The 25,847-nt window shown below is 42.9% G+C and overlaps 1 protein-coding gene across 1 annotated transcript; it reads left to right on the forward strand.

Annotated features, from left to right (window-relative positions):
* Nucleotides 1-693: 693 nt before the first annotated feature.
* On the forward strand, nt 694-24,491 carry SLC25A43 (solute carrier family 25 member 43). Its single transcript, XM_065410904.1, has 5 exons — nt 694-965; nt 4,496-4,737; nt 5,742-5,914; nt 22,907-23,041; nt 23,813-24,491. Exons 1-5 carry the CDS (start codon nt 694-696, stop codon nt 24,014-24,016), a joined length of 1,026 nt encoding a protein of 341 aa, XP_065266976.1. The 3' UTR covers nt 24,017-24,491.
* Nucleotides 24,492-25,847: the final 1,356 nt, after the last annotated feature.

Below are 25,847 nucleotides of genomic sequence, written 5' to 3' on the forward strand. Positions count from 1 at the left end.
TGTGCGCTACAGAGACCACTGAAGGAGGGATGTTTCTGCTAAAAGTAAAGGCAGTGGGGCAGAGCTAAGAATAGCTTTGCTAGAACTACCGTCTTCCTTCAGCAGTCCGGGTACCAGGGCATCCTCCCCCTCCATCCGGCCTGGACAGCATCACCTCCTACCCTGGCTGCAAACGAGATCCTTACCGGAGGGAGGCGGTATTTGACAGGCTGGATACAGAACAAAATACAGGCCCCGCATAAAGTGCCATTAATAATGGAGACGATAGGCTGGAGTTCAGACACCAGCTAACTCTCCCCTAGGCCTGGCCTCAAACTCTAAATCTCCACGTGCTTGTCCCTTCCTAGCTCCTGCGTTACCAGGCCGGCCAGGGGCTTCCCGGCGGCAGTTCCAGCCCAGTGGGGACTGGGACTCCCTGCGTGGTGCGGGCAGGAGCCTCGGCGCCCCTCGGTAACAATAAAGGGCAAGGGGAAGGGCTGGGGGGCGGGACGATGCTGGCAGCTCCGGGGCCCGCCCAGCCCGGTGGAGGGACAGCCCCGCCCGGCAGTGGGGCACCGCCTCCCGGGGCCCGCACAGAGGCCTGGCCGCCGCGCGCCGCTCTGGCTCCCAGTCCCCGGAGGAGGCGGAGGGAGCCCGCAGCTGCCCGGCCTGGGCACCATGCAGCCGGGCAGGCGGTAGGGGCAGCCCGGGGCCATGGCCACCTGGAAGCGGGACGGCCGGGTGACCGGCTGCCAGCGGCTAGGCTGTGCCGGGCTGGCCGGGGCGCTGAGCCTCAGCCTGACCGCCCCGCTGGAGCTGCTCACCGTCCTGGCCCAGGTGGGCACCTCCCCGCCCTGGCGGGGGCTCTGGCAGGCGGGCCGCAGCGTCTGCCAGGCCGAGGGCATCGGGGCCCTGTGGAAGGGGAACCTCACCGCCTGCCTGCGCCTCTTCCCCTACAGCGCCCTGCAGCTCGCCTCCTACCGCAGGTAAGCGCGGGGCGCTGCCAGGCTCGGCCCGCCTGCTGCCAAGGGGTTTCGGTCGGGGCAATTGGGATGGGCAGCCTGGTGCCCCAGCGGGGTGGGGGGCTATGGGCGCTGCCAGGATCTGCTTTGCTCCTGCAAAGGGGTTTCCCAGCTCCCAGGGTACAGGCAGCAGAAGTTGCTCTGTTACGTCTCAGATTAACCATTTCGGAGGCTGAGGACTGGGACCTCCTGCCATGTTTACTCTGCCGACCGAGTTGAGATCCGGATTTAAATCATCTGGAGATTTACCCATCCAGACTGGCCCACCCTTTACGATGAGTTTGATCATGGGTATTTGTCAAAGGAAACCTCACGTCTCCCAAGTCAGCAAGTAGACTTTTTCCAGTTTGACTTAATATGATACCTGTTTCCTTGCGTTTTTCTACAATTTAGCATGTGCTGACCTGGCAGATCTCATTTGGAAAGGAGATTTTTCTCGTTTTAGATTAACATCAGAGACCCCTCATATTAAAACTCCCACTTCTGCTTGAAAATATGTCCTCTCTCTTGGCTAAGTGCACTCAGTAACACCTACATTTCCTGTAATTGAAAGAGATTAGGAAAAAAGATGTGGCTCCACTTTATTTTTTTTTTTATTTATTTTTTTTCAGTTCACTTGGCTGGACAGTGCTTGGTGTGTTGTCAGTTTCTCTGTTCCCTGTATACTCCCACTCTAGGCCTCAATGTTGTAGTCAGTTTCCCCTGTTTGTGATTGTCTCTAGTACAGCAGCAGGGGAAGGATACACATTTTTTAAAAAGGGAAAATTATGACTGTAAAACTCAAACCAAACCATAGTCTGTTGTTTTTAAGTTTTGTTTTTAATTGGCTAGATTTCAAATTGACTGTGTCCCTTTAAGGAAGTTCAAAGTTCTCTCCTTCTTGAGATAATTTTGCTCTTTCAATTATTGCAGTAGCTTTTAGTGTTCCCATACAAACATGTACAAAGTCGTATATCTTTCAAATTATCACAGTTTGACAATCCTGTAAATGTTCCATTCACTATGTGATTTACTGGGACTTTTTTTTTAAATAAGGTCACAGTGGGTTGCAGTTAGCATCTGTTCCTTAAGCACTGTTAATTGTATTTAGTTTTAGTTTTTCACAAATCTGTATTAAATGAGCCTATATACAAAAATGAATAAGAACATTCTTTTTAATTTTACCAGACTCATAACTAAGAGCCTTCATTTTTATAGCTGTAATGCTAGCCTAATGGTGATCTCTAATCTTTATGCACAGAGTCTTTAAAACTACTGTACAACATTACATGTTAAAACTCCCTTTTTTAATAAGAAACAGCCACTAGAGGCAATAATGCTGCAGAGAGAGAGGAGTGTTTGCCAATATGAAGTAGTTCTGTCAACATTACTCAGCAGAAATGCATGATTTATTAGGATTTCCTTTTCTGTCAGGCAGTCTGCAGTCAGTTGTCTGTTGCAAAGCCTCCAGTTGTCTCTGAAGCAGTGGGCCTGTTTGTTTGAAGGTTGGGTGGATTTTTTGCTTTTTGCCAGTTGGTTTATTGAGGTCAGCTGGGTGCAGGATGTATGCTTCTGCATGGTTGGGAGGATGGGGTTATTCCAGTTCATTGGCTTCCCAAACCGGATGGGAGGGGAAGGAAAAGGAGTGGGCTCACTTTCCTGCTGTCCAATCAGGCACGCCACAGGGGACTCGACCCACACTGACGCCATCCACTGTTTGTAATGGGCTTGTCCTGCACCTGGCAGTGAGTGAATCATCATTGCTCTGGATGTGCAGTTCATGATGAAGATGCGTTAGTGGAGCACCAAGATTTGGACTCAAGCAGCTTTATTTGGTCCTCCTGCTTTGTAACAATTCTGTGAATCTTAGATGGACTGACTGAATGTTACTTGAAACAATGCACCCACTATTCGCTGGGTCAGTAAGCTGCTCGGGGAGAGGATGGACAGTTTTCTTTCTCTTCTCATTTGCCCAGCAGATCCCTGTCAATTGCTACAAGTGGAGAGGAGCTGCTAGACAAAAAGAAGTACAATTACTCACACACTCCCCCTCTAATGCATTAAGCTTGTGGTTTATTTGTGAGATTCCTAGGAGGGGAATACCATGCGCAGAGGCAAAACAGCAGACAGAGATAAAAACTAATAATATTTAGTCCAAAAAGGACATGGTCTGGCTAGAAAGTTATTGAATGTTTTGAGCCAGGGAACGGTAGCTTGATGGGAAAGGATGGAATTTAATTACACACACACACACACACACACACACCCCTCCCTGCCCTTCTGAGCTGCTCCCTAGGCTCTGACTCCCCTCTGACTTCTCCTTTGCTCACTTCCTGCTGCTTGCATGATATCCATCATGCTCATTTCTAATTTGATTTGAGTAATGTGTGCACTGGAGTAAGTCCTTAGTCTGTCCTCTGAATCACAAATGCCAGAATCACAGACTACCCTTGAAGACTCCAGGACGCTATCAGTGAGTTGGGAAAAATACAAAACATGCCAATGTTGATGTTTTAATAGCAAACTCAAACCTAGACTTAATCCTTGACACAATGTAGTGCCTGAGCGTGAGTCTTCCCCCTGAGCAAGAGAAGCCCTTCTAACCCTGAGACAATGAAACAAGGGATGTTCTGCTGCTCTCAGCATTGTAATGAAGATTTCTGCATATTTTTTCTATAACTTCTACTGGAGTAGCCCATATATTGGAAACACTGGTAGAGAGAAGTAGTCACATCTCATCTCCTGTTGATAACTGAAACAGTGAGTCAACTCCTTTAGCATATTAAGTCTGTGCAGTAGTGTTTTGAGTTATAGTAACTTTCGTCTTGGTAGATGTAAATACAGAGTACTAGGATTTAAGGCCAGAAGGGATCACCAGATTATCTGACCTCCAGGATATCACAGGCCACTAAACACCACCCAGCACCCGCATACTAAACCCAACCACCAAAATTAAACCACAGTATTCCAGCCCACAGGAGACCAGAGTATTATGTGCCACAGGCAGAGACTAGGAGGGACTGAGGTGCTGCTTCTCATTAGGGTTCTCATTTACTGACCTGTGTTTAAACCAGAATTCTTTTGAAAAGCAAACCAGCGGTCCTTTGAACTACTACAGTGTGACATCCCTTCACAGTTTTCATAGTTTTTCTTGAGCTGGTGCTTCCTAGCCAAGAAAATTGAAAGAGTATTGGTTAGTGGTTATATCTGGGGACTGAGAGTCAGTCACTGAATTGCTTTGTGACCATAGGGCAAGTCATTCTGACCTCTGTGCCCATGTTTACCCCCTGTTTACAATTGTTATTACCTGCTTCATGGAGGTTTTGAGGCTTGCTCAGGATTTGTAATGTGCTTTGAGACCCTTGGATGAAATGCATCATTGAAATTCTAAGTATTATTTATTATCAAATAAGCTGATGGGCAGAAGAACAATTACATCAAGAACTATCTTCATTTTTATGCCTGATTTTTATTGAGTCATAATTAATAGTTCCTCTTTTATCTGTCTCTTCTAGGTTTGTCATGCTCTTTATGGATGACTTGGGCCACATTTCCCAGTGGAGTGCCATCATGGCCGGAAGCCTGGCTGGCACGGTTGCAACCATAGTGACTTACCCTACCGATGTGGTAAAAACGCGACTCATAGTGCAGAACCGGTTGGAGCCATCTTACAAAGGGATTCTTCATGCTTTTTACATAATTTATCATCAAGAAGGATTCCTTGCACTTTATCGCGGTGTTTCGCTGACTGTATTAGGTAATCTAATAATGGGAAAGAGTCTTTTTTTAGCTTTACTGTACATTATGTATTGAAACATCAATATGACGCACCTGTAAGTTTTCCCAGTTCATTTTAAATGTGCAAGCAGTAAAATGACTCTGTAGAGGACATCTAGATGTATAAAGCACTATAGCTCACAACTTGTTTCACAATTTTGTTATTTCTGCTGTAGCTGAGTTGTCTCTAAATTATGAGCAAGTGCTGCCATTATCTTTGATGGGTGTGGCTAAGAGAATTTGAGAAGATACACTTGCCTAGCTTTTCTGGATTACCTGGTTGCATTTAGAGGCAGCCTATTCCTCCTTTACTTTACTTAAGAAAAATGATGTGTACCCATAGTGCACTGTGGGTGTAATATGGTACTCCTGAAAGGTGAGTCAAAGCAGTGGCATTCCTCTTTACTTGAGGCAGATGTGGCATTTTTATTTATTTTGTAAAATATTTATTGACTCTCTACTCTGTAGCTTTGCAGAATACCACATTTTAATATACCGTAAATGTTTACATAAATTGTTTTTTGTCAGAATCAATGAGCACTAACAGCTTACAAGCAAAACTTTAAATTAGTGACAGCAGAAAACAGAAATCGTATGCCAGGCAAGAGAGAAGAATGTCACTCATCAATTTGGGCTAAAGTGCAACCCAGTTGTGTGAAGAGTGGAACAAAAGATTGACCTTTCTCGAGACCAGAATAGTAAGAGACACCAACACCATATACAAGCCCTGTTGTAAACGTAAATACCTAATGCCATATTTGGACCCTAAAACCTGAGCTTTAAATAAGCAAGAAATCCCCTTGATAAATGAATATCTAACAAGTAAAGGTTTTTAGATATTTAAGTCTGATCTAAGTGAGTAAAGCAGGGTTTAAACTGGCTTACAGTCCCTGGCATTTAGACAAGGCTAGGAGGAAGCATGTAGTTCTCATTATACTGTGTTGTATGCTCACATGAATCTTTTCTGTCTGGTTTGCTTTATAGGCGCTATCCCATTTTCTGCTGGCTCATTCTTTGTTTACATCAATCTGAATAAAATTTGGCAAGAGCCCAGCTTTCGCTTCTCTCCTCTTCAGAACTTCATAAATGGCTGCCTAGCAGCTGGGGTAGCACAGACACTCTCCTTCCCCTTTGAGACCGTAAAGAGGAAAATGCAGGTACGGCGCATCGTTATTGTTACCATTTTGGTGGTGGTCATATTGTCAGTGTTAGTTTCAGGAGTTTGGGGCCAGACATTAGCCTGTTGATTGATTCTTTTTTACGAAGAGTGAATCCTTAGAGGGGTTTAATTATTCCTGGCAGTAATGGCCGAGAATTTTTTGGCTTAGGTTTTGTTAAGACCAGTTTAAGTGGTATCATGAGATCAACAATATTTCTTGATGTTACCTTATTTTCATTAAAACTTCATCACCATCATCAGAGTAGCAGACATGTCATCATCTGGTGGCTGCTTGGCCTATGTCAAATGAGCTGATATCCTGCTCTTGGTGTGCAGGTATCCACATCATAAATGCTCCCATCATAATTGGTAGCCTTATTGACAATCTCAGGATGGAAGCCAAACAAAAGGGATGGAGACTACCTGGGGAGGCCCCTTTGAGTCAGGGTTCAGGCCTATTGAAGTGGAAGTGTTCACTGCTTCTTTATTCAAAAAGTAAACATGGGGCTTCATTTCTAAGGCTCCCAGGGTACTTGTACATTGCAAAAAAGACCCACAGTGCCAAGTTTCGGAGCCCACATCAGCTGACTCGGGTTCACGCTATGGGGCTAAAAATAGCACTGTAGACATACCCTGGCCGGGCTGAAGCCCGGCTCTGAAACCCTATTTTTAGCCCCGTAGCGCAAGCCCCATAAGCCAAGTCAGTTAACCTGGGCTCTGAGACTCGCTGCTGCATGGTTTTTTTGCAGTGTAGATGCACCCTGTGTCTGATACCCTACATGAGCACAAACTTTGGGACTAGTATGATGAACGTTCAGTAGTGGGAATAGCCCTTCCTTTTGGTTCTCTCCTCAGATCTACTAAACTCATGCTTCTGCCAAATAGTTTAATAAGGAAAACTAGTTCCCCCTCAGTTCAAAGTGGGATTTCAATTCCCGTATTGTTTTTAGGACCATTGTAACACAGTTCCCCAAAATAGTGTGAAATCTGATTTTTCCCTACCGTTCTGTCCTGAATCCAGACCTTTGCCTTCTTTTTTTTCCCTCTCCATACTCATGTGAAACAGTTGGCTTGTTTCACCACTTGAGTTGCTTGTATTGTTCCCCGTGTTGGAGTTCCTACCTACATACGTTCATAGCTAGCACAGTCCATAGAGAATTAGGCAGGGACCAGGTCATATTCTCATGCTTTTCTCGTTAGCCATAACCACCTACATTTCAGTGCCCCAGTAACTTGTGCATTAAGTTTTCATAGCTAGTGAGAAGGAAAATTCTCAGGCTTCTGGTCTTATGTTAAAAAGGTCCATTTATAGTTTGCTCCTCTGGAGCAGTACAGTTGGGGAAGCAAAAAAAGCATTTCTTTTCAGCCACTAGGTTGTGCTGTTTCACCAGTTTTTTTTAATAGATAAATGCCAGCTGCTCTCTGTTGGGTACTTCTGTATAGAATGTTGAGAAACTCTGGGTTTATTGCCCTATCTAGGTGACCAGATGTCCCGATTTTATAAGGACAGTCCCGATTTTTGGGTCTTTTTTTTATTAGGCTCCTATTACCCCCCCCCACCCCCTGTCCCGATTTTTCACATTTGCTGTTTGGTCACCTAGCCCTATCTCTGTAGAGAACTGTCTTACACTTCCAGCAAATAAATGTATTTAAAAAAAAAAAAATGACCGGAAAGAAGAAATTGATCAAAAATATAAATATTTTCTCTGTTCTACAGTTATTTGTTTTCACCTTTGCTGCAATTTATATACTTGTCAAGTGCCTTACAGTTTTAAGGTGCCTTTTTTTTTTTTTTTTTTTTTTAGCTTAAAGACCCCCCAGCTCCCCATAACACTTTACTAACAAACTGCGGGGAAGGCAGGAGGATACATATGAATTCAACCAATCCTGATTTGTTATTTTAAGTAGGAGTGGTTGAACTTGCTCAAACTGCCAAGTAAAAAGCCTGGCTGACCCTGGGGGCTGGCTGAAGCTGGGTTGAAGCAGTCTACGAAGTTGTTTCTAAAAGTTAGCGTAAGCATGTTGCCCAGCCTTGTGGGGGATCAGTTCCACTGATCTCGCCTGCTGACGGCCTGAATCTCCTCTTGCTGAAGCAAATGGAAAGGCTCCCATTGCCTTCAATGGGATGTGGACTGGATCCTGGGAGCGCTCTGAAGGAGGAATTATCTCCCCAATACAGAGGGGAGTCAGTGCGTTAGGGAGTGCAGAGTAGCCGTGATGATATCCGCATCAGAAGGGCAGTGACAAGGTGGGACCTAGAAAGGGGAGTGGGAAAATGGAACATCCCAGAGGTACTGTGGGGAAAACAATGGGGGGGCGGAGGGGAGGAGCTAATACCTTTCGTAACCATGATTCTGTCCCAACTGTCTCTTCTGATCTGTTTCCATCTGGTGAGCCTACTCACTGGGGAAAAGAAACATGTGATGTACTGAAATGTTTAGCTACCCCAGTAGGCTAGCATGCTCTGCAGTGGCACATGGGGAAACTCTGGTTCATTTCACAGACCTGGACTCTTGCTTGCTGGGTGAGGAGGAGCTGAGAGCTCTGGGGCGGACTTGGGGCCACAAGGAGTCCCTCTGATGGACTTAAGGAATGAAACTAGCAGGCTGCTAAAGGAGTCTCACCAGTCTTCCTGCCCAAGGGGAGATCCAGTGGCTCAATACTGGTGTTGGGCAGGGGAAATTGGGGAGTCTCAAGGCTCTCTCAGATCCCCCGAGAGAGAGAACTGGACAACCATCAGGAAGATCCCCCACAAGGCCTAGACCCCACTAATACAGCAGTGGTCTGGAACTGCAGCACTGATCCAAGGAAGTGAGACTAGGACTGTGACCTAGGAACACTTGAGTTCTAATCCCAGCTCTGTAACTGACTTACTAGACAGCCTTGGGCAAATCACTTGAACTCCATCTATTTCCATGTCTGAATAATACTTCCTCAGTTAGGAGTTGTATGCACAGTGCTTTGAAGAGACATACCACTATGTAAGGACTAAGTACTACTAACAGTTATCACAGTCATCCTTTGATCACAGTTGATCCATCCTTTCCAGTGTTACATATCTACAGCCAGATCCTGCTCCACTGATGTCAGTAGGAGTTTTGTCACTGACTTCAATGGAACAGGATCGGACTCTGCATTATTTTATATTTTGGTGGTGATTTACTCTGTCAAACTTGTTCCTGTAACCAGGGCTCTCCCCTTCCCCACTTCACCCTCAGTGTTATAGTTACCATGTTTAGCTTTTTTTTTTTAAAGTTGCTATATTTGATCCTAAATATAGTCAAATGCTTTTTGATTTTTTTAATTAAAAACTAATTCTAATTAGTCATTTTGAATGTGTGAGCCCTCTCTCTCTATTGTGATTATCCTAATTTTATCCCTTTGTCTTCCTTTTTTTCATTTCGCTCCTGATTGGCATGTTAGAGAATTGAGAGGTACAGTATGCATGTTTTGGCATGGAACATATGGCTTATATTGTGAATCTAGAGGATGGGGTTAGTCAGAGGGGAATTTCTCAGTAACACTTTCTGTGCTATCAACTTTTAGAAGAAATAAGTAAATTATTGCTTAGGTGAAAGAGAACCTAAGACTAGATCCTTCCCTCCAGTATGAGATGGCCTTTATCATAGCCCATCATAGTGCACAAGGTATTGGAAGACAGGATACAAACCTAATGACTGAAAAAGGAAATAGCTGGATTACTTTTATTCGAAGTTTAGAAGAAAAACTTAGTGGGTGTTGAGTTGATATTTTTAACATGTACTGTGAAATCTTTGTTTGAATCCAAGTATTTGCTGAAAACCTCACTAAAATTTTCACATTAAAATGTAATGAAATTTTGCATAGCTGATTTGTGTTCCATTGGCATTATAGGGGTCACTTTAGGTTTAAAAATTGTATATATTAAATAAATTTGTGTTGCATATAACACCATAGATATTAAACCTCAAAATTATTTCTTACTTTTTCACTTATTTTTTGGATTTCGCTCAGTTTGAACAATGAAAATAGTCTAATCAGTTTCATTTTTATTTGTAGCCAATTTCTAATTAATGTCTTTATTAGGCTGTCATGCACTAGCACAATGATGCAATGTTTGTTTGCAAATATTAAAAGGAAATGTTAAAGGAGGAGAAGGGCTGTTGAGGTTTTTTTTAATTGCTTCCTTAGGACTCTCTTAACATTTCTAAGCTAATTCAAATCCAAATAAAAATTGCCAATTACTGGTACTCTCATCTTCCATCAGTAGCATGAAAGATATTGAGGAGTTGTTTAAACCAAAATCCAATTTCCCAGATGAATATCTAATACTGCACCAGAGAACCTTGCACCTTTATTAAAATGAATTCAAGATGATCTCTTTCTGCTGTTACCTTCAGCCAGCTAGGAGGGTTTGCTGATATAGCTAGACCAGCAAACCTTCTCTAGTGTAGAAGACTAAGCCTAACAGAGTCCATTCCTTACAGCTATTGTAGGATTCAGTTTATATATATATGTGGCATTGATTGCACACCATTCCATGTGTTATGAAGAAACCTCTCACAGGAATGTAGCATGTTGGAGTGCATCATGTGAAGATGCTTCCATACCATTTTAACACCAGGTTATGTATTCAGTGGACTGTAACTGTCCTTTTTGGAGCAATCAAAAACAAATGGATATGATGTTCTTCACTTCCTGTCCTAAACAGTTGTGCAGGGTTGCTATGGGCTGGAAGTGGCTGTTTTTCAGTGGGGAATTGCATTAATATTGGGTGTAGTTCTATGAGCTGGGAGGTGAAAACATTATATATATCAGTTCATAGGTGCTGGAACCAGGGGTAATGGGGGAGTGGCAGCACCCCCTGGTTTGAAGCGGTTTCCATCGTATACAGGATTTACAGTTTGGATCAATGGCTCTCAGCATCCCCACTATACAAATTGTTCCAGCGCCCTGTATCAGTTTGTAAAGTGCATTGGGATAAAAGGTGCTATGCAAATGTAATTTTTTTTATTAATAGAAAGTGATTAACTACTGTGAATTTGCAGTAGCAGATTTTGAAACCTTTAGTAAGGGCCATACTGCATTATAGGATTGGCTGACCATTCATTAAACCCAGTTTAGAGCCCATGGAGCACAGTAATCTGAAGTCAATAAAGAACTTGCATATAATACTTTTGTTGTTTGTTAAAATAGCTCCCTAGTTAGGCTGACATTTAGCACACAAGGCCCTAACACAACTCTTAGAGCTGGGTTATAAGCAAAGCCTGGACAAGGAAATGGGATCCAATAGTCTTTTGTTATAAAAAGCATTCTCCATGTGAGCCATTGAAATTAGGGTTTGTCAGATAGTTACATTCCAACACCGCCTAAGTGTGAGTAATTTTTGTACAGAGAGAGCTTAGGCAGTGGGATGTTTCCCAGTGCTTTAAGTCCAATCTCTGAGTCCTCTTGTACTATAGCATCCCTGCTATTTACAAGATTTGGTTTTCCTGCCAGCTGGGGATATGAAAGTTATTTGAATCATGAGCCAATTTATTTTAAAAACTTCTGGGTCATGTGATTCACATGACATCTAAAAAGCATACGTGCTTTAGGACCTTTTGCACAAAAGCTGTTTATTATTTTACACCTTATGTGCCGGTGCCTTGGAACCTTTTAAAGATGAAACTATTTGAATGAGTAGAGTGGTATATTACACAGTGTAGATAATAAGGAGCAATACTATAAACACTGTACTTTGTATAATGGACATCCATTGTTAGTACACAATACATTTTAAATACTCTGGGTTTTATTGTGAAAGGGACCATGTCTCTATTTGTCCTGTTAATTCAACCCCAAAACTATTTATTTGTATAATCCACCCGAATCTGCATAGTTTAATCTGTTTACATATTTTTTAATTGGCATCAAAGTGTGGTGTTCTGCTTCTGCATAGATGAAGAGAGAGATTCAAAAGTACTCTGAGAACTTCCAACATGCTCTGTCACTTCCGGACAAGCAGAAAGGATCTGTGCTTAAAAGGTCAAACTCATCCTGGGTGTAGATCAGATGATTTCAGTGCATCAGGAACATATTTGTTGTCTTATTTCATGAGAAGGACAATACCTCCATCAATGCAGCATTTCTCTTCTTCCCTACCTTGTATGTTTGCAAAGCAATGGGACTAATCAACTAATTTGTATTTTCTAACTTCTGATTCCTATCACCATCCCAAACTCCCTCTCTGGTACTGTAGTGTTAGTATTAGGTATGAGCCCAAATCCTGGAGTGAGACCTGAACTCATGACTAGCCTGACTAGGAGGGGAGTGTTTCCAAATGGGTCACATCAGAGTCCATTTGTTTTCTATGGGCTTTTTCTTTGCAATCACTTCCAGCTACTGGCCATGTCAACTTTTTATTTATTTATTTGGCAATTAACATACTTAATACAGCTCAGTCTCTGAGGTTGTTAAAGAGCAAGATACATGAGCCCTATTGCCTTAGGAACTACAGTCCCTGGAACACTGTTGGCCAGTTGGGGCGCAATTCTTGCCTCAGTGAAATGTGAGACTTTCCTTCTGCCAAAGCTCTAGGCTTTTCTCTGGCCCAACCACTTAGAGGCATTTCTCTCAGAAACCCCAAAGCAGGGGAGAGACGCCTGGAGACGGACTATCCATATGGTTGTCATCGTAAAACTGTGGTGTTAACATTTTGTAGTACAGTAGGTTTTGTTGTTGATTTGAGGGTTTTTTTTCCCCTTACATGAAAAGGCAATAAAAATAATTAGCAGTAGGACTGGTCATAGCTGACCCTTCCTCAGTCTTGTGAAGCCTCCCCTGGAACTGAACAGATTTAATAGTCCTGATCTGGTTGGTAATAACTACTACTACTTTACTCTTCTATAACCTCTTTTCTCCAAGGAGGCAGGATGCTAGGAGTAATAAATAAGGATCTCAAACTGCTTAGCGAATTAAGCTAAATAAACATCTCTCTGTGGAAGATGAGGCATCTATAGGCCTCACTTACCCACCAGTGAAATGCAGCCACTTCTGAGGTGTACTGAGGCAGCTGTTTGTTTGTCATTCAGCAGCACTGCTCCATGGTTTTTTGGGACAGGAAATTAAACTTATTGTATCTGATTGAAACTGCAGGAGGCAGACTGAATGGAATGTATTTACCCGTGCTGGAATTTAACCAAGAGAGGGACTGTTTGGAAACTGAAGTAATGAAATCAGTGCTGTGTGTGTGGACACTGTTAAATCAATTAAGAGAGCCTTATATCAATCATGGGTTTATGTATACGCAGACTTGCACTTCTTTAACCATGTGTAATTTTAAACTGATAACTGTGCAAAAGGCTGTGTGGACACTCTCTTCTATTGGTTTAAACCTTCTCTTTCACTTTAGCTTCAGTCTGTTGCTAATCACCATAAACTAAACTGCAATAGGCCCCTGCCCCGCTTAAACCAAAATAATGCCCCAGTCCTGTCAAGACTTACGCAAATACTTACTTTTGCATACAGAGAGTAGCTCAACTGAAATCAATGGGACAAGTCACCATACGTGAAGTTAACCATGCATGTTTGCAGGATTTGGGCCCAAGATTGTCTGCACAGGGGTTTGCACCAGTTTAAATAAACCAGTGCAACTTTGCATGCAAACAGTGCTTTAGCTTGTGTCAATTTCTTACCACTTTGAGCTAAATCAATATAAGGCACTCCAAAACCAAAATGAGTGTGTATACAAGGGGATTGCACTGACTCTATAGGCAACACCTCCATCCTCATTTCAAGGGTATCTTCATAATCATGAGCATAGAAGCAAAAGCAAACTTTTTCTTTTTAATGAAAACTTAGTCTCAGCAGCAAGGAATGCATTCCACTGCAAAGGCAGAAGCCACAGAATACAAAAGCCCTGATCCTAACCTATTTAATGCTGTGCTAGAGGCCAAATTCTGCTTGCTTTGCTCACTGGAGCTGTCCCATTGATTTCAGCAAGAGAGGCAGAGTTTGACCCCAAATCAGGGGGTTTTTTCCTCCACCTAAGGAGAAGAGGACAAAGTGTTTCTAGAGTGCAGGCAGCTGAAGGTCAGCTGTTCTCATCTATTGCTCTGGAGACAATTGACTGCTGTTACCTCACAGCAGATTACCTTTCCACATGTCTGAATGCCCTGTGTGGGCTTACTGTATGTTCTGGTCCACGGTTAATCTGTCCGCAATATTGTAGGTTGTAATTTGGTCCGTGCTGTGTAAAATTGCTCACACGTTCTTAATACTGGTTCTTTATTTGCATTTTGAAATTGTTTGCCATCTCTGGGTAACAATATTCTTTCAGGCCCAAATCCTTTAGTCCTCATTGAATGAAAATTTCCATTGACTTTGGTGGGAGTATTGCCTGAGTGGGGACTGCAGGATTTGGCCGTCCGTTTCCTTTCAACTATGATTACAACTTGCTGCTGCAAGTGTCCCTATTAACCCAGCCTTAAAAGACTTCACCGTTCTTATTTTAGATTCCAGATTAAGTGAAATGAACTGCTGAGCTTTATCATAAGTTGCTTTCCTTCACTGCTGAGTTGTTTTTTAGTTGTGATCTTTTGAATGTGTATACATTTGTATCAATAAGAGAGATTACTATATTTAGTGATCAAAATCCTAAATCCCCATTACTACAGGAATATATTGTTAACTGATCTTTCACCCTCCCCGGGTCATACAGTACTTTACCTTCTAGGTGTGTGGTATGAATCTCCAAAACAGAGTTTCATACTAACATACATTTTATCCCATAGGAAAGTAAGAAGAGCCTGAATTTAGGGCCATATTTTCAAGCTGGCCTCCATTTTTGTGCCTGTAGTTTGTGGGTATAAAATTCATAGATGTAGTGTAGGTCACTTAAATATGTGATAACGCCAGCAAATCAGATACGTGGAAATCTACGTGTCCTAAATGGCTGGTGCAAAATTGTATGCAGTTGTGTGCCTGCAGGCACACAAACCAGAGGCCCTGCCACCTTGTCAGCAAATCTGGTCTAAAAGGTCTCATCTTTGTCCCTCGTGGGGTAACATGATTTACCCTTGAAAGGCTCAATTTGTTCATCCTTAAGCAGAATTCCCATTGAAATCAGTGTGTGAACCAAAGGTCCTGGTCCCAGGGGATGAGAAATGCCGGGCTGGGGGAACAAAGAGAAATAATTAAGCATTTTGTCCTGTAAGGTCTGCAAGATCACTCCCTAAAGTTGCCTTTTGACCTTAGCCTGGCATTACAGGCCATAGATGGGATGGTGTTTGTAGGGTCTGCAAATTTACTGCACATTTACTGTACTCTGTTGGGGAAGAATTTTGCCATGATACTTCACCTTTTAAAAAATAAATCCTGCGGTCTCCTGGTCTTAGACTATCAAATTTAGGGTAGTCTGAGTTATATGAGTGCGTGCTTTGGTGAGTGAGTGACTCAAAGACCGCTGGAGACTAAAAGATTGTTTTGTACTTGGGAGATAGGGAGTAGAACCAGTCTTGCATTTAATAGATTTAACACTGAAAGTACCCACTGCATCCATCACAAACCTAAGGAATGCAGATGAGCAACTTGAATTTCTTTCTTTATCATCAGCACAGCCCCTTCCATACAATACCTCTCTTCTTTCACAGAAACGTAAGGAACATACAAAGTAGAATAGATTTTAAAAAATGTATTAAAGCCAATGTTAAATAAATATAAATATAGTACAGACGTTAAGAAAAGAGTGTCTGTACATCTCGGTATAGTGCTTAGGTTATGACTTTAAAAACAAACTATATTTGTGGATAAGATACATATAGTGTATAAGCAGCAATAACCCAAATTTAGGTGAATAAGTTTAACAATACAGTTTAGAGATTTAGAATCCGAATACTCAGGTACATCACTCATGAAAAGTTGTACAGAGAGTTGGTTATGGAAAGCAAAATATATCAATGCGTGAAGATTGTCCCTCAGTAATTGAGAATGTACGGTAGGTTGTCCGTTTGGAAAATACAATCCATGAGGAAAGTGTGACAGGTTGGATCCCTTGTGAAGCCACCTGAACTGCTGAGATGCCACTGAGTCTACCTGTTCTGCCAGCATGGACCCCCTTTACCCTGTCTTGCTGAGCCAGGCTATTAAAATCACCTCTAATACACACACAGGCAGAGCCACACTCAGCTGCAGATCAGTTCGGGGAAGACTCAGCTTAAGGGACTTGCTCCAACAATCAGATGTCCACCTCCCTTGGAGTGCAGACCAGAAGATATATTATGAAATTCGCCCCCTCCCTCAATGTGGAGAAAGGTGTTCACACTTCTTGCCCCTCTTCCCCCTCCCCATTAGAAATGACAGAAACGGGGTTTAATAATAAACAAAACAAATTTTATTAACTATAAAGGGCAGATTTTAAGTGGTAAAAGGGGTAACAAACAGAACAAAGCTGATTACTAAGCAAATGAAATCAAACATGCAAGCTAAGCTAGTTTCACTAAAGAAATTGGTTACAAATAGTATTTCTCATCCTAGATATTGTTGCGGGCAGTTTGCAAAGTTTCTGTGGTTCAGAGTTCCAGTTGTATTCCTTTTCAAACTGGACCCCTGTCTCAGTCTGGACTCCCCCCTTGTCTTCCCTTTTTGCAGTTTTTCTTCTTGGACAAACAGGCCATGGAGAGGAGGAGTCCTGTTTGCCTTCTTCCCCACCCTTAAATAGGATTTACATAAGGCGGGATTCGTTGTTTCCCAAACTTGACTCCCCATCCCCAGGGCCGGCTTTAGGAAGTGCGGGGCCCAATTCGAACATTTTCGTCGGGGCCCCGGCAAGGATGACTAAAAAAAACCCTTTCATTTCATTATTTACTTTCCATAACTATATAAATAATAACAAAATTATATATTACCTACACTGCTGGCTGGAGGCAGAGCAGGGGGTGCAGGGCTGGCTGGAGACAGGCTGGTGCGGGCAGGGCAGGGGGTGCGGGGCTGCGGGCAGGGCAGGGGGTGCGGGGCTGGAGGCAGGGCAGGGGGTGCGGGGCTGGCTGGAGACGGGCTGGCTGTGGGCAGGGCAGGGGGTGTGGGGCTGGTGCGGACGGGGTGCAGCAGGGACTGGCTGCGGGCAGGGAGTGCGGGGCTGGCTGGAGACGGGCTGGCTGTGGGCAGGGCAGGGGGTGCAGCAGGGGCTGGCTGCCGCTGCGGGCAGGGCACGGGGTGCGGGGCTGGTGTGGGCAGGGGGTGCAGCAGGGGCTGGCCGCGGGCAGGGGCTCCCCTGCTTCTACCGCCCCGGCCCTTTAAATAGCTGCCGGAGCCCTGGGGAAGCAGCGGGGCTCCCGCAGCTATCTAAAAGACCGGGGTGGCAGAGGCAGCTGGAGCCCTGGCCCTTTAAATAGCCGCTGGAACCCCCCGCTACCTCAGGGCTCTGGGGGCTATTTAAAGGGCCCGGGGTTCCCCTGCTTCTACCGCCCCGGACCTTTAAATAGCTGCCGGAGCCCTGGGGAAGCGGCGGGGCTCCTGCGGCTATTAAAAGGACCGGGACGGCAAAGGCAGCTGGGCCCGATTCAGGGGAATCGCCTGAATCGGTCTAAAGCCGGCCCTGCCCATCCCACCCCCCTTCCCTTACAGTGGAAAGTTACAAGAAGTCCCAGGTAATGTTTTAGTATCAGCGTCCATAAGTCAGTGGCAGTATGAAGAGTTCACAGGAAGGCCAAGCTTTTCACAGTCCATTGTCCTCGCTGATGGGCTATCCACTCTGCCTGGCTTTTTCATTGTTGTACCTGAAGTGTTAGCAGTGGGCGTCACCAAAAGTAGCATAGTTGAAATACAGATACATAGTCCATATTCCTAATTTCAGATACAGAAATGATACAGGCATACAAACTGGATAATCTCATTCAGTAAATCCTAACCTTTTCAATGATATATCACATGTATAAAGTATATCTCAGTTATGTCATATTCATATCATAAGCATATTTTCATAAAGAATATGGAATGACATGTCACAGAAAGTGTTTCAGTTATTTTCCCCACTGCGCTTCTCATCGGCTCACCAGCTCATCCCTCCTGGTATTGCTGATGTCTGGTGACGTGTTCTGTGTAGATGTCCCTCTGGCGTCCGACACCATGAGTTGCCGCATCAGCCGAGTGTAGCATTGACCGATTCCACATTCCCACAACATTCGCTCGTTACTGGGGTCCCATGCGCCCAGGGCTCCGATGATCAGCGCATCTATCTGTACCTGGTAACCCTTAGCTCTCAAGGTATCAGCCAGAGGGGCGTATTTCTCCACCGACACTTTGAGAGCTAAGGGTTACCAGGGGACAGGTAAGCCGGGGTCCTGTTCTTGAAGGGCACTGTGACGTCCACCATGATGATCTTCTGGTCCTCATTGGTGATGCCGATGTCCGGTCGCAATTGGCTGTCGATTCAGCTAGTAGGAAAGTCTTGCCCCTTTGGTCTGTTCCAAATGGGTATCAGTTTAGCAACCTAAAGACCCAAGCTCTATCAAAAGAAAGGAGTAAAAGTTGCTTTGTGATGTGTTATGCTACCCATAAAAAGTATACTCTGTCGGTGTGTTCTTTTGAATAAGCAATTAACCACTTCTCCCCGTTATATAAACCAGGTTAGGTTTCTGCAGAGCTTGGCCAGTGAAACTAGTCTGAGCTGTTCAGTTAGTTTCATTTTTAGCTCTCCTGCGCTAGTGCAGTTGTAGGGATGTGTAAATCCTCCAGCATCACCTGATAACCAAACCAACGTTTTCATTTAGGTTCATAGACTTTAAGGCCAGAGAGACTATCATGGTCATCTAGTCTGACCTCCTTCACATCGCAGTCCACAAAACCTCACCCACCCACTCCTGTAATAGACCCATAACCTCTGGCTGAGTTACTGAAGTCCTCAAACCCTGATTTAAAGACTTCAAGTTACAGAGAATCCACCATTTACACTAGTTCAAACCAGCAAGTGACCCGTGCCCCATGCTGCAGAGGAAGGCAAAAAAAACCAACCCCAGGGTCTCTGCCAATCTGACCTGGGAGAAAATTCCTTCTCGACCTCAAATATGCCGATCAATTAGACCCTAAGCATGTGGGTGAGACCCACCAGCCAGACATCTGGGAAAGAATTCTCTGTAGTAACTGAGAGCCCTCCCCATCTAGTGTCACGTCTCCAGCCATGGGAGATATTTGCTAATAGCAGTTGCTGATGGGCCATATGCCATTGTTGCCAATCTCACCATATCATCACCTCTATAAACTTGTCATGCTCAGGCTTGAACCAGGTTACGTTTGTTTGCCCCCACTGCTCCCTTTGGAAGGCTGTTCCAGAACTACTCTCCTCTGATGAGTAGACTTGCTTCTTATCAAACTGTCTGTACTGAACCATCTTGATTATCACTTCAAAAGTTTTTTTTCTCTTACTTAATTGGCCTCTCAGAGTTGGTAAGACAACTCCCACCTGTTCATGCTCTCTGTATGTGTGTGTATATATATCTCCTCAATATATGGTTCACTCTTTATGCATCCGAAGAAGTGGGTTGTAGCCCACGAAAGCTTATGCTCTAATAAATTTGTTAGTCTCTAAGGTGCCACAAGTACTCCTGTTATTTCTCCTCTGATGGTTAGAAACCTTTGTCTAATTTCAAGCCTAACCTTACTGTTGGCCAGTTTATATCCATTTGTTCTTGTGCCACTATTGGCCCTTAACTTAAATAACTCCTCTCCCTCCCCATTGTTTATCCCTCTGATGTAGGGAGGGAGAGGAGTGATCATATCTCCCCTCATCCTTCATTTTATTAGGCTAAACAAGTCAAGCTCCTTAAGTCTCCTCTTGTAAGGTAGGTTCTCCATTCCTGTGATTATCCTCCTAGCCCTTCTCTGCACCTGTTCCAGTTTGAATTCATCTTTTCTTAAACATGGGAGACCAGAATTGCACGCAATATTCCAGATGAGGTCTCACCAGTGCCTTGTATAATTGTAGTAACACTTCCCTATCTCTACTGGAAATACCTCGCCTGATGCATCCTAGGATTGCATTAGCCTTTTTCATGGCCACATCACACTGATGGCTCAGAGTCATCCTGTGATCAGCCAATACACCCAAATCTGTCTTCTCTTCCTGTTACTTCCAACTGATATGTCCCCAGCTTATAGCAAAAATTCTTGTTGTTAGTCCCTAAATGCATGACCTTGCACTTTGCACTATTAAATTTCATCCCATTTCTATTCCTCCAGTTTTCAACGTCATCCAAATCTTCTTGTATGATATTCCAGTCCTCCTGTGTATTGACAATACCTCCCAGCTTTTTGTCAGCTGCAGATTTTATTAGCATACCCCCACTTTTTGTGCCAAGGACATTAATGAAAATGTTAAATAAGATTGGTCCTAAGAGGGGTCACTGAGGAACTCTTTACCTCTGTCCTTAATTACTTTCTCTTTCAAAATTTGTTCTAAGACCTTGCATACAGTGAGGTCAAACTAACGGCCCAGTAGTTGCCCGGATCACTTTCTTTTCCTTTCTTAAAAACAGGTACTATATTTGCAATTCTCCAGTCATAGGCTGCAACCCCTGAGTTCACAGATTCATTAAAAATAGTGTTTGTGTTTTAATAATATTTTCTAGCTTTGTAAAATCCTTTTTCAAAACTTAATTTTTTAACTTGAACTACTGGATGAAATGACTTTGATTTAAGTTGTGACATTGTTTTTAGTCTGACACTTCCTTTGAGATTCTTTTGGTTCTCAAGTACTGTGTCTAAGGGCTTGAAAAACTGTTTTTATGGCTCCAGTAAGCCAGAAAGGTGGGGGTATGAACCTTGCACCACAGTTAAAAGTCTTTATAATGTTTTTTACAATGGTTAATGTTACTATAAATAATCTCTCAATAAATCATTTTAGAGATTAGAGGCTGTAGGCAAATTAGAAATCTGGTTCTTTGAGACATACCATTTTTTAACATTCGCCAGAGTAGTTTTACTGCTTACCAAATCTTATTTAAATCTGAAGTACATCGTACCCTACATTTGTATTGTACACAAAAGTGCCACCCTTTGATATGTGCCTTTGCAGTGTACATAATGGCTAAAGCGATTAAGCTAAACTGATGCACTTAATTCTTGCAAGTCCTCCCCTGCACGTTGGGAAGGAAAGGATGCATATGTTTAGCAGAATTGTCATCTTCCTCAAATATTTTAGCTAGTTGTCCCTTTTCCACTACTTGTCCACAGTTTCCTGGGCTTTTGGAATCTGTTTCAAAGTATCCCTGTCACTTTGGAAAGCAGAAGCATGTGTCAAATCCATCCCGGGTTTTTAGTGACTGGGGTGGGATTTTCAAAAGTGCCTGAATGACTTGTGTTCATAACTCTCTTGGGTGCTTTCAAAAATCCCACCCAGTTACCATGCACTGATTGCACTTTGACCTAAGGAATCTGGGCCCAGAGCCACAAAGGGGTTTAGGCATTGCAATGCTGAGTGTCACAGTACCTAACTTTTTAGGTGCCCAGAAAAATCACAGGATCACCACTGTGATTCCCCAAAGAGAAGTAGGTGCCTGTGCTCCTGTACAATGAATGGGGAGAGACTGGAGCCTTAGAATGTGACCCACAAAAGCCAGTGCACTAGGCAGGGAGCAACCGAAGCTAGCCAAGGAAGATCTCAACAACGAGGGGAGGGAGGTGCTAATCCCTGTCATGGAGACAGGTGCCTCCCTGCACCCCAGACTTAGGCACCTAGCCACAAATGGGAATCAGCTGCCTGGAGTCACCTGGTTTAGGCACCTAAGGCGTTTCCTGTGGGAATGAGTTAGGCACCTGCCTCACTCCACACAAAACGTCCAGAGAGGAGCTGCTGCTGCCCCCACCCACCGTATAACTTTTAGCCTAATGGTTAGAACACACGTGAGTTCTAGGAGACCAGAGTTTAATCCCCACCACCACCATCTGCTGGGAAGAGGGGGGCATATTAAGGATAAAAATATGCTAAGTATTTTTTGTGTCTTCTAAAACGTTAGGGTCAAATTCACCTATGGCATTAGGGGACACAACTCTGTTAAAACCAATTTAACCGCACCCACGTACACCAGGAATGATTTTAGTCTTCAGTATGTTTCCATTTTTTACCAGCTAGACCAGGGCTGCCAAACGATTGACATTCTAGAGCAGATGCATCTAGAAAACATCACCAGTTGTCAGTTTGATAGAAAAGGTTGTTACAGGCTTATCACCTTGAGGAAGCTGTGGGTTTTTCAGCCAAACTAAGAAGGAGTATTACACCACTTGCTGTTATAGATCACTGGGGAAATGTAAGAGAATTATATCAATATTCACCAATAAATTAACAGTTAAACTCCCGCTAATATAAGATCACTGCCACTAATATAAAATTACTGATCTTCAGTGATCAGACCGGTATGTGCAATCACATGCCTGAATCACTTGTCTGGAAAAGAGTCTGTCTTGTCATATGTATGAACAAATCCCTGATTGGCACATGCAAAGTAGACTTCCATCTGTGTCCATACAGATGGATGAGGATCAGATTACTGAAGATCAGGCCATCCTAACTGTTCTAACACAGTGAGAGATTAATGGTGAAAGGATTTTGCTGCTCAGAATGACCCATTGCACTTTTGTTCCATGTGAACTAAGTGCACACTGGTCTGGTAGATTATGACATAATATCATGTTCTCATGTGACTTTGTATTTTGATGGTTTAAATCTTACTGTGTTTGGAAGTGGCTTGGATGTGTTACTCAAGTGACACCATGTACAATGCAGCACAGAATTAATAGTAGACTTCTCCTATACTCTACATTTCAAATATTTCCCCTCCCCTCCCCATTGGTTACCTTTCAATAAGACCTCAGGCAGAATTGTTAATTCTTTGAAATATAATTGACTAAAGCATGGTAAATAGACACAGGCCTCCTGCTTCAGCATTTAAGTGTTGAACACCTGTAGAAGTGAAGGAATTAAACAAACAAATCAACTCAATTAAAAATAATTAACCTGTTGTGGTTTTTGTTTGAACAGGCTCAGAGTCCTTGCCTTCCCCATTATGGAGGGGTTGATGTCCATTTTACTGGCATGGTTGACTGTTTTAGGCAAACTGTAAAGACCAAGGGCGTGCTCGGACTCTGGTGTGGACTCACAGCCAATCTGCTCAAGGTGCGGATTTCCTCCATTCTGATCAGTCTGTATTTAAATACGATCTGAGACACATGACCAACAACTAATTGGTGGTTGGGACTGTAACACACATGATGTCCCTCTTCTCCTCGCCTTATGAACAGCGTGTTGATTAGACAGTTTGTGACAGCAACGGTAGAGGTTTGCCCGTACTCGGGTTACAATATAGCTGTTTGAGCTATATTGGTTTGGTCTTAATGGCCATCTGCAAGTTGCTGACTTTCATATGACACCATCCTCATCAAAAGCATTCGAGGAAGTGGCAGAGCCTTTTGATGGAAGTTTATTCAAACACACTTGGGAAATAACAGAGAGAGAGAGAGAGAGAGAGCAGGGAAAATGGCTAAACATAAAGAGCCAGAATTTCAGCTATTGTAAGTCAGCATAGCTTCATTGACTCTGCTTGGGACAAAAGAAAGGACGCGTTTCTGCCACATACAAAATGTATCCCCAATTTCCTGTTCAAACAAATCTTAACTGTTTTAAACACTGTGGTGTTTTAAAGTTCAGCACAAGCCCATTTCCTCACAATAATTTGCTATAATTGGGTTGTGCATATAATAAATCAAGTCTTAACTCAGTCTGGTACCTGTAGAATGACACAACTAATTTAGGGTCAAATTCTCAATTGGCCTGATGAGGCCAAATCAACAATGAAGTCCTATAAATCCTAGCTTTGTAACTGAGTAGAGAATATTGATAGTGACTCTAAATTAATAACTGATTTCAATCTTTTTTTTGCCCCCCCAGATTGTCCCATACTATGGTGTTATGTTTAGCACCTTTGAGTTCTGCAAGCGGGTCTGTCTTTACAGAAATGGTTATATTGAATCTCCCTTAAGCTACAAGCTAATTCCTGGAGTGGACCAGAGTTTACAACCACAAGAGTTGCAAGAATTAAAGTTTCTCCGAAGAGGAAATTTTGAGCCGCCGAAGCCAACTCTTGAAAATTGACATTGGAAAGTCCATTAAACAAATGTATGTTGCAGTCATTCTCTGCCAAGTCCACAACCTGAAGAAAGCGTAGCAAAAAGGAAGACACATTGCACTAGAGGTAGCAACACCTCAGTTTACTGTATGGCCTTCCCTGGGATTGAAACCCCCATGTCAAATATGAATAAACCTTGTAACTCATGTAGTGAATTGATACAATCAATTCAAGCTTATCTGAAGGACACACACATTTTGAAACTACTACAATACTGGAACTTGAAATCTACTCATTTGGGGATTTTTCAATGCTGAATAGCTTTTTAATGCTAAAACCACTTGCAGAGAATAAGTGATGTGAGCCATGATCATGAATTATGATTTATTTAAAAATATTAGGGAAGTTTAAAAACATTTGTAACACTTGAGAGCACTGAACACATAGAATTCAGAATAGATATATGGTTAAAAATAGAATAAAATATATACTGTGTACGAATTTCTACTGAAATCTGTCTGTTACTGATACAATATAGACTTGGCATTCTGGATATGCAATATTTGTCCCCACATAATTCACATTGTTGTCCTCCTAATTCTTGTTTTCAGCTTTTGTAAAACTTATTTGAGAACTGAATAATTTTCTGTGTCCCCAGTTGCAAAGAAAGATGAAAACATGCTGCAAAGATACTTTTGCCCAAGAAAGAATAGTAATATGTGAAACAGCACTGAAATGATGATCTCTTTGCCCACCCTAGTATATTTCTGCAAGTATCTGAATTATTTCCGCTTTGGGGAAAAAACAAGACTGTTTATATGCTGTGTTCATTTTGTTATGACTAACTCTACCTACTACTGTGTGAAAAATACAGATACCAAACGCGTTAGATATTTCAGTGTTAACACCCTTATATGTTTGTCAATATTTTTAAAGGTGTATTTTATATTAAATTAATTTTCAGAGATGACAGTTTTATGGTCAGAGCTTAGAACGCTACTTAACCTCACCATCTCTTTACAGACACAAACAGGGGTGGTCCCCTTTACCTGCTGTGACCTATAAGTCAATGCATTGTCATGCTTTTCTGAGGAGGGGACCTCACAGATATAAAACACTATGGAATGCTACAGCATGAGGACTAGTTTATTCCCAGCTCCGATAAGTGTCATTCAGGGGCCAACCCTCAGATCAGTAAGAAATGGTTGCTGGGATCCTGATTCTTCCAGGGAAAGTATAAAATTTCTCTATGCAGCATTGTGACACCCAGTTGTATCTGGCACAGCATCCCTGATTCCAGATGCCCTCATTGCAGTGTTTATCACTCAGGCTCTGTGAGGCAAAGGGTAGTCAGTGGCAATGAGCTATCCTCCCTGACAGAGAGAGAAACCTTTGCTCACCTGGGGAATTGTAAAGAAGCAATGGGTAGAAGGTGGTGGTTAAATTCAATCTTAGATGTAAGGAATAAAGCCCTTGAGAGCAGAACACTTTACAATGATGAGTAAAGTCTTACAGCAGCCCTGTATCAGCTAAGTATTAATGACCCCATTTAACAAATGGCTCTCCCTGTCTTCTTTGTCCAAGTTCAGCCCTGCTGTAAGCTGGTGTTTTCCACTGCAGTTGCTTCCAATTATACCAGAGCTGAATTTGATCCAGAAAGATTCAGGGCTTTACTAAAGACCGCACACCAAGACACTGGAAGAGCTGGGATTGGAATTTGTCCTTTCTTGCTTCCCAATCCACTGATGAATCCAGCACACTGTATTCCCTTAGCTTAGAATGGTAATATTTTTAATAGATACTTTTATGCATGCAGTTGCTAATAAAGAGATGTATCAGAAGAAGCAGAGTAGACAG

The sequence above is a fragment of the Emys orbicularis genome, chromosome 9 (assembly GCF_028017835.1).
Source record: "Emys orbicularis isolate rEmyOrb1 chromosome 9, rEmyOrb1.hap1, whole genome shotgun sequence".
Classification (NCBI taxonomy): Eukaryota; Metazoa; Chordata; order Testudines; family Emydidae; genus Emys; species Emys orbicularis.

What these genes read in the sequence shown, in the direction of transcription:
- SLC25A43 (XM_065410904.1), top strand. Translation starts at nt 694, where the DNA reads ATGGCCACCTGGAAGCGGGACGGCCGGGTGACCGGCTGCCAGCGGCTA. An exon ending in TGTTTCGCTGACTGTATTAG is followed by an intron (nt 4,738 to 5,741) that starts GTAATCTAATAA and finishes TTTGCTTTATAG; the next exon opens with GCGCTATCCCATTTTCTGCT. An exon ending in TCACAGCCAATCTGCTCAAG is followed by an intron (nt 23,042 to 23,812) that starts GTGCGGATTTCC and finishes TTGCCCCCCCAG; the next exon opens with ATTGTCCCATACTATGGTGT.